Below are 9330 nucleotides of genomic sequence, written 5' to 3'. Positions count from 1 at the left end.
CTCTTTTATTCCTTATCAGTTATCAGTGACGCTTAATTAAGGTAATAAACGAAAATTTTGAATCTCTTGAACACGCATTTAAAATTTTATGCTTAAAAATTTCGATAAGTAAGTATTTGGTGTTTTGCAGCAACAGCTAATTATATTATTCCAACATGTTATTATGAAAATCGATTAAATTTATTTTGTTGATATTAATTTTTATGGGAAATATTTTATTTCTTTTTTGACCAGTCATTTGAATGTATCAAAACTTTAAAGCAGTTATATGGCCCTATATATTTTTTTTTATTCATGAAGAATTATTTTAAACTTCGCAGCAAATTTTTAGAAAAAAATCGTACGACATTTTCAATAAAGCTTAGGACAATTAAATTTCCCAGATTATTTTATATTTTTTATGTTGATTGCCATTCAACCGAAACTTTTATTTTCCGAGTTAACTTGACCCATTTTCTACATTATTTACACAGTTATTTTGTTTCATATCCTTTCTTTTATTGAGAAAGGATCATCGACGTCCTAGACACCAAGAATTTTGATCTAAATTTAGGAATAGCGTCTGGCACGAAAAGAATTTTAATTGGTACAAAATGTGCTTCGACTTATTACTCTGAGATAGGTTATGCTTTTTATTTTTAAAAGCTAACGAACATGACCTCGCTTTCTTGAAACTTTTAAACACATTTATAATTTTATCAAAAGGCAAAAGATTCCAATGTTTATGAAGTGTTTATGTTTCACTGAATTAATGGAAGGCTATCAAAATTAAACTGAGAATCGAAATGATATTTGTATTAGTCATCCTCGAGTCACTAGGTCTTTGCAGTTCATAGTAAATTTCGTAAACAATTCTTCATTGACGTTCTAGTAAAAATAAACACAGGAAATCCATTTTAAGAGTGACTTAAAATAAATCAGTTTCCCGAAACGGGCACGATACTTGGACAAATAAACATATACGGTGATTTCTACAGGTTGATTGTTCGTTCAACAAGGTCACTACTTTTTGATTCATTTTTGTTAGATAGTATTCCGTTTATTGTCACCCACCTAGTGTTTTTTAATTTTAAATTCACTAAATCTTCCAAATGAAAATTATTGTCATACTTTTTCCTTATATGGATGAATATTAGTGTCTCATCAGATTTTGAATCCGGCTATGTAGTTTTGAAATTATTTAATAATGACAACAACAAGAAACAAACCCAATTTTTTTTTTAAATAAACTATAAAATCTGATTCTTGGTCCTAAATTAAATTGTGGAATGTTGTACAATTTAGAATTTTTTTTTCAAAATCTAGACGTCTATGCTAAAAAATAATGGCAGATTAATAAACTACAATGCAGAACTACAGTTAGGACCAGAAAATCTTGGACGTCATTCTTCTGTCATTTTGAAAATTTTGATCTAGTCTAACTGTTATTGTTACTTTGACGTTTGAAGTTTAAAAGATTTGTCACCTCACATCCAGTGTCAGGATGCCTACAATGTCAAAAATGACAAAACTAAAAAATAAGCTTACAGTGGAATGACATTGATTGACATCCAATATTTTCAACGTCCTTTTCTGATCTTATACTGAACAGAAATATAATTACTCTTTAGAATGAGAAGGGGGGGAGGGGTGGGGGGCTAGTACTTGCTAAGATTGATTTTGGCAAATGATATACTCTTTAAAAAAATAGAGGGTGGGTGGTGGGCGGAGATACTATTTAATAAGGTAAAACTTATTTTGGCCCTTTTAACATTTTCGACCATTTTTCAACTATTTCCGAAAATTAGTTAAAGACATTTTCTTGTAGACTTCGATATCCAGAAGTCATTTTCGGCTTCGTTTCTTCGGAAATTCCTACCGTTTTTGCAAAATCGCTAATTGAAAAATAGCAGTTTTTACAGTTTCGGCAAAATAGTTAGATGTAATAATTTTGTACGTAGATAAAAAAAAATATTACTAATTTTGAAGAATTGGACAATTTGATGAACTAAAATTCAATTTTCATTTCACAGTAAATAAAATAAACCAAGGAAATTCAAAAACGGAAGTGGGTGGGGTAGTTTTACTTTTATTGTCTAGATTCCACAATTTTTCATTATAAAACCCATTTTTCTTCCAATAAAGTGAGTGATAAAAAAAGACTGGGTGGGCCGGGCCACTTTCAAGTTTTTTCTTATTCGTAGATTCGACCACTTGACAAAATAAAATAAAATTTTCATCTCAATAAATAAATAAGCCGGTGGTGAACGGGGTAGTTTTACTTTTATTGTCAAGATTTCACTATTTTTCATTATAAAATCCACTTTTCGTCCAAAAATTTGAATACCTAAATCCGCCCACTCTTTTCTTAGAGGATATTTCATTTGCCAAAATCAGTCTTATCTTAGCAGCCACTAGCCCCGTCCACCCACCCTCGCTTTTCTTAAAGGATATCTCATTTGCCAAATCAGTCTTATCTTAGCAGCTACTAGCCCCGCCCACCCACTCTCTCTTTTCTTAAATATCTCATTTGCCGAAATCAGTTTTATCTTAGCAGGTATTAGCCCCGCCCACCCGCCCTCTCTTTTCTTAAAGGATATCTCATTTGCCAAAATCAGTTTTATCTTAGCAGTTACTAGCCCCCTTCCACCCACCCACTCTTTTGTTGGAGGATATTTCATTTGCCAAATCAGTCTTATCTTGGCAGTTATTAGCAAAATATTTACAATTATTTTAAGAATGTATGAAATAAGAAATAAATTTTACAGCAAATAGTATAACAAAAAAATTGGTCTAACGAGTTTAGACAGTACTTTCCTCGCTGTCGGAAACGTGACGACTGCATGTCTATTATGTTTTTTTTTTCGCAGTAGATTTCATTTTTTTTTTTTGAGTCACCCGGTATATGCAAATTCAAAAAATATGAATGGATATTCATGGATATGGATATCATATTTTGTATATTCTAGATAGGATTTATTCGGCAAACTTTTGAGCTGACGTCATCAGTTTTTTGTAGAAGATAACCAAATATATTTTGACTAAAAATTTATTATGCTCTTTATAACCTTAAAACATTTGCAAGATTTCAAAACATTCGATTCTGGAGTTCCTGATTAAATCAATAAAATACATTTACCCATTTATTAATTTTTTTAGGTCACCCTGTATATGCAAATCCAAAAACTATGAATGGAATGATAAATCACAAGAAAAGACTCATCATATTTTGTACATTTTAGATAGGATTTATTTAGCAAAATTTTGTGGTGACGTCATAAATTTTTTAGGGGGGATGAGCAAATACATTTTGATAAAAAATTTACCATGCTTATGATAACTTTAAAACACCTTCAAGATTTCAAAGCATTCGGTTTTGTAGTTCCTGAGTAAATCAATAAAATAAATTTACGCATTCATTAATTTTTTTGAGTCACCCTGTATATGCAAATCCAAAAAATATGAATGGAGTGATAAATTACAAGTACAGACTCATCATATTTTGTACAGTTTAGATAGGATTTATTCGGCAAACTTTCGAGCTGACGTCATCAATTTTTTGGAGGGATAAGCAAAAATATTTTGACTAAACATCTATTATGCTCTTTATAACCTTAAAACATCTGCAAGATTTCAAAGCATTTGGTTTTGTAGTTCCTGATTAACTCAATAAAATAAATTCACGCATTTATTAATTTTTTTGAGTCACCCTGTATATGGAAATCCAAAAAAATTTGAATGGAATGATAAATGACAAGAAGAGACTCACCATATTTTGTACATTTTAGGTAGGATTTATTCGGCAAAATTTTGTGGTGACATCATAAATTTTTAGGGGGGAAGAGCAAATACATTTTGATCAAAAACTTACCATGCTTATGATAACTTTAAAACACCTTCAAGATTTCAAAGCATTCGATTTTGTAGTTCCTGAATAAATCAGTAAAATAAATTTACGCATTCATTAATTTTTTTGAGTCACCCTGTATATGCAAATCCAAAAAATATGAATGGAGTGATATATCACAAGCACAGACTCATCATATTTTGTACATTTTACATAGGATTTATTTGGCAAACTTTTGAGCTGACGTCATCAAGTTTTTGGAGGGGATAACCAAATATATTTTGAGTAATGATTTATGATGCTCTTTATAGCCTTAAAACATCTGCAACATTTCAAAACATTCGGATTAGCAGATTCAAAATTAAATTGCAAAATGTTGTTTTATAATTTTGATTTTTTTTCCAAAAATCTGGACGTTTCGGGTAACAACTCAATTCGTAGTCGTAAACTACATGTTTAGGACTATATTATTTTATACAATTTAAAACCCATTTACTATGTACATGACGTCATCACATTAGTGGTGGGGATGATTAGACAAATTTTGGTTGGCGTTTTACCATCTACAGAGTCATCAAAATTGATTGAGAGAGTTGGTAAACCTGAACTTGAATAATTTGGTTTATTAAGTTGTATAAAAATATTAGCTGTCAGATTTGAAGTTTCAAGTTTCAAATTTCAAAACTCAGTGGCGTCTTTTTTCGACTTTTTTTTGGTAAAAACATTAGTTGTCAGATTTGAAGTTTCTAATTTTTGTCACGCCACTGAATTCATTGCCATATAACCTTAAACAAATCTGTCATAAGGTTGACAAACTTCACGACAAAAACAGGGTGTACCAACTCTCTCAATCAATTTTGATGACCCTGTACATACATGATATTCCTAATATAACTACAAAATTTCACAACAATCGGTCCAGTACTTTCGGATATTATTTGTCTAATAAAAATCCGGGACGGCAGACAGACGGACAGACGGACAGACGGACGGACAGACGGACAGACGGACGGACAGACGGAAATGGGAGACCTATTTCTTCGTCTTCTAGGGGTCATGAAAGATCGAGAAAACGTAAAAGTAGAGAGTCGGCCGACGGACTCGATTACAATACTTCCTTTGCTTACGCTCGGGAAGTAAAAAAGTTACGATTAGCGCTTTTTTACACTTTTCACATCTTAGATTCTACTTATTATTAGCTTCCACTCTCACTCGACAGAACATAGTTAGCCCCGCCCACCCACCCTTCCTCCTTTTCAGTGATTGATTTTATCCGATCTGAACAAATAAAATTAGTCGTTCGAATGAGAAGAGGAGGATGGGCGAGGCTAGTATTCGCTAAGATAAGAGTGATTTTGGCAAATGACATACCCTTCAAGAAAATAGAGGGTGGGTGGGAGGGTTTAGTACTTGCTAAGATAAGACTGATTTTGGTAGATGACATACCCTCTAAGAAAATAGAGGGCGGGTGGGCGGGGCTTGTATCTTCTAAGATAAAACTGATTTTGGAAACTGACATACCCTTTAAGAAAAGAAAGGGTGGGTGGGCGGGGCTACTACTGCTAAGGTAATATTAATTTTGGCAAATGAGATCCCTCTAAACCTAAAATACACCTAAAATTTTACATCGATCACTCCTATAATTACAGAGATTATCTGCAATACAATTAATTAAATAATTACTAATAGGCAGCTGGCAGACAGACGGGAGCAGAAGATGAAATTAGCCATTCCCCAAAGAGATCTTATTATAATGCTTTTCTACCTTACGCGTGGGAAGTACATCTACATTTGAAAGATAAAAATTAGTAGTCATTATTTATTATATTAATTATAATACTCGTTTGGATAAAAACAGACCTACATTTTCAAATAATTTAAAATGAATATTAATATTAAATCCCTGGGTGCGAACACCAAATGAATCACCCAGTATATACAGAGTTTCTCAAAAATCGACCCCTCTTTACTTTTAGCACGGCTACAAATAGACAAACGAAATTTGGCATGGGTAAACAACGTTTAAAATAGGCTGTCTTTGCAAGAGACATCGCATTAAAAATGTTAAATGAGACGCATAAATTTTGGGCAGAATATTTACATGCCTTTTCAGTTCACTTTCAGCATTATACTTGGAAGAATTTTTGTACTACTTAACAATGTTTCTCAAAAGGCATCCTTTCCTATGGTTCATAACTTTTGAACGATTGTGATAAAACAACTAAAGTGTGTACAATAAAATAGAGTTAGAAACTGCTTCTTACAATAATTGAATACACCTTTGACTTGAAAATTCCGTTTATCTTATCTTTATCTTCGAAAATCAGTAGACAAATTAGAAAATTAAGCAGCGTATGGGATGCAAAAATAATTGAAAGGCCTAAAGTAATGAAGTAGCCGACCCTGAACGTCTTTTTTTCTAAATCAAAATCAAACATTTAACGCAATGTCAAATTAAAAGTCATAATTATAGTGAATTTAACGACACATTACGTCACAGAATTAGTTCAAAATGACAGCTAAGTCGGAAACAAGCTTTTGTTTTATTTATTTTTTAAACGAGTATACTTTGATTAAATTAATATAATATTGCTGACTTAACCTAACACCTTTATTTAAAAAAATAAAGGCAAAATAAAGTAATTTAGTTGCTAATGTCGGTGTTTCTTTATTGAAACTTGTAACTAATCAAAACACCATAACAATTAAACCATAATAGATTGCTTGTTATTGTTCTGTCGGTAGCTTTACGATATCGGCGTCATACTAATTTAGATTTTCAAGAAACTTGGTGGTATGTAAAATACAAACAAATCAAGCTTTAAAGTGGAGGCGTCAAGACTGAAATTGTGGAAACTTTGGTAAATAAATTTGGTTTCTTAGCTATTTGTGTATGAAGTTATAAATTTAGACTTTCCGATCACTGATTTATTAATATTTGTTACTAATTTGGCGCATCCTGTTCCTATTCATATCACGGAATCTGCAAGCTTTTTATGTCTTTTTTGTCACTCAACCGCTTGACCGTTTTAAAACACTTTCAACTTGAAATAACATAACAACTTCCGACTATAACACTTTGAAGGTTGTCGCTTTATTTTTTTCCATAAATTTGTAATTTTTGGCACTCATAAACACCTGCCAAAATAGAAATACATAATTTGGCTGATCACAGAGGACTCCACGTGGTAGATTTACACAACAACTTCTAATATATCACCATGTTGATGATCATTCCCTTGGAAATCAAGAACACCTCTTCCTGTTACCTAGTAACAAACGAAATCAATCAGTTTACGCAGTCATTAAAATTCCAGATGACATCTAACTATTACTAGATAGTTTTAGCGTAAGTAAAAGTGTTTTGACCCTAAAATACACAACACACAACCACAACTTTCGTACAAAACTACAAAAAAAATTATACTGCGAAAAACCCACTGCTTCAAAAATTTGTCATCATAGCTGATCATTGATCAACATACCGTTGATTTTATCTTTTCAGAAATCCCAACAATCTACTATGGCCACATGTGATCCTTTACAACCCGTTGTGCTTCTAACTGATGTGATGGACTCCGGTATGAGTGAAACAGACACTGGTGTTCCTCGTAACGCAGAAGAGCCAAACCCAAATTCTCAATTGTTTCAAGTGGAACAAACGGAACCTTTAAACCTGTGTCTCAACGGTAGTGTTTTGAATGACTTTGTCATGGTTGAATGCAGTCCTAAGTTAAAGGAAAACGGCAATTTGAGCGCGCACAGCGATGATGATGTCATATTTGTCAAAGAATATAAAGTCAACCACGAAAAACAGCAAAGGAGATCTAATGGTCAGAAAGTCGGTGGAAAAGGGGAGCCGAGAAGAAACCCTGTTAGAAAAGCGCGGGATACAAAGCGCTTCAAGGAATACACTGATGGAGATTTTTATGATGAAGAGTTTCTGGATGAATCGGCGGACGAAGAAAACTCGGTGGTAAAAATTTACGCATGTTTTTTCTCGTTGTTTCTCATATTCGTACAAAAATCGAGCAATCAAGTGACATAGACATTTCTAAAAAAATGACATATCGATTTTGAAAAATTTACACTCACCTACGGGTTTAGAAGGTTTCACTCTTGCCAATTTTTGCATCTTAAGCAATAAAAACTAATAAATGGAGCCACTCACGAGTATTTTTCTAACAACTACGAAGTTTTGTTTGTGGAATGTTTCCAAATGTCACGTTTTGCAAAGTTTGACGTTAGAATACTGATGACTTTGATTTTTAGTTGTAAATTTTCATCGTTCATTCATCAAAATATTTTTATTTTTTCTCATAACTTCCTACTACTTAAAGAAATTAAGTACGTTTTAATTTCCTGTCGTATAATCACAGTTAACATAATCGGGCAAATTTTATTATCTAATACTACTTTCGTACAAAACGATTCATTCCACCTATTTCCCCCAGGAAATGCAAGAAAAATTTGTTCCAAAAAGTGAAGATTCTGAAGATTGGAAAGTGGAAAGTATACCTAAAAAGACTAGACAAAGAAGGAAAATCATCAGTAGAAAGTTATCACATAAACTGGGACGAAAAAGAAAATTTAACAAAATCAAGGAAGAAGAGAAGAGAGTAACGTTAGAAGAGTTAGAATCTTTAGTGCAGTCTAATCTAATATTAATCAGAGATTACATAAATGATGTTAAAACTGTAAAAAGCATAATGAAGAAAGAAAATGCAGAAAATCTAGAAACATTTGAAGACGTAACGAAGCATGCTATTGATGTATTTAAGCAGCAGGTGATTTTGCTGACGGTTGTAAAGGAAATCGATACCAGTGACTTAACTGAACACATAAGAGAATGGATAATTCCTTAGTAGTACAAATAAGGCAAATTAGTTTTAGTTAGATCTTTAGTGTTTACAAAAATAAAATAGGTTTGGTGGAAGCAAGGGGGATAGATACTTTCCAATGTAGTGATTCATTTTTCATAAATATGTGTTTGAATAAGTTTTTCCTTTTTCAAATAAACAATTAGTTATTGTTATAAATTATGTAAATAAATAGTAACTGAAATAGCAAACAAAAATAATTTTTTACTTCCCGAGGGTGAGCGAAGGAAGTATTGTAATCGAGTCCGTCGGCCGACTCTCAAGTTATACGTTTTCTCGACCTTTCACGACCCCTAGCGTATTAAAAAATAAGTCTCCTGTTTCCGTCTGTCTATCTGTCCGTCCGTCTGCCGTCCCGATTTTTATTAGACAAATAATCTCCGAAAGTAATGGGCCGATTGTTGTCAAATTTTGTATTTATATTAATATCATGTATATGGTAAAACGCTAACCAAAATTTGTCTAATCATTCCCACCAATAACAGGAAGACGTCACTTCAAAATTATACATACATAGTAAATGGGTTTTAAATTGTTTGAAATAACATAGTCCTCTACATATGGTTTATGGTTCCGTATTGAGTTTTACCCGAAACGTCCAGATTTTTGGGAAAAAATCAAAAT

The 9330-nt window shown here is 32.4% G+C and overlaps 1 protein-coding gene and 1 long non-coding RNA gene across 4 annotated transcripts; one reads left to right on the top strand and one right to left on the bottom strand.

Moving 5' to 3' along the window:
* Positions 1-8785, top strand: LOC135119612 (uncharacterized). 3 transcript variants are annotated; one of them, XM_064044025.1, is made up of 3 exons: positions 1-41; positions 7332-7802; positions 8281-8785. In XM_064044025.1, exons 2-3 carry the CDS (start codon positions 7350-7352, stop codon positions 8689-8691), a joined length of 864 nt encoding a protein of 287 aa, XP_063900095.1. In that variant the 5' UTR covers positions 1-41; positions 7332-7349; the 3' UTR covers positions 8692-8785. The 3 variants fall into 3 exon arrangements, with proteins under 3 accessions (XP_063900095.1, XP_063900094.1, XP_063900088.1); XM_064044024.1 differs by lacking the exon at positions 1-41 and adding an exon at positions 6607-6687; XM_064044018.1 differs by lacking the exon at positions 1-41 and adding an exon at positions 7082-7175.
* On the bottom strand, positions 6890-8058 carry LOC135119638 (uncharacterized). The gene is made up of 2 exons (XR_010278312.1): positions 7922-8058; positions 6890-7095 (listed from the first exon to the last, which is right to left on the bottom strand). It is a non-coding gene; the product is annotated as an uncharacterized LOC135119638 (long non-coding RNA).
* Positions 8786-9330: the final 545 nt, after the last annotated feature.

Source organism: Zophobas morio, unplaced genomic scaffold (genome assembly GCF_036711695.1).
Source record: "Zophobas morio isolate AGI-343-1 ecotype UQ-CSIRO unplaced genomic scaffold, CSIRO_AGI_Zmor_V1 ptg000005l, whole genome shotgun sequence".
Lineage (NCBI taxonomy): Eukaryota > Metazoa > Arthropoda > Insecta > Coleoptera > Tenebrionidae > Zophobas > Zophobas morio.
This window is presented reverse-complemented; position numbering and strand designations above follow the sequence as displayed.

Coding starts and splice junctions, on each gene's coding strand:
- LOC135119612 (XM_064044025.1), top strand. CDS start 7,350: ATGGCCACATGTGATCCTTTACAACCCGTTGTGCTTCTAACTGATGTG. Junction 7,803..8,280: donor CGGACGAAGAAAACTCGGTG/GTAAAAATTTAC, acceptor TATTTCCCCCAG/GAAATGCAAGAAAAATTTGT.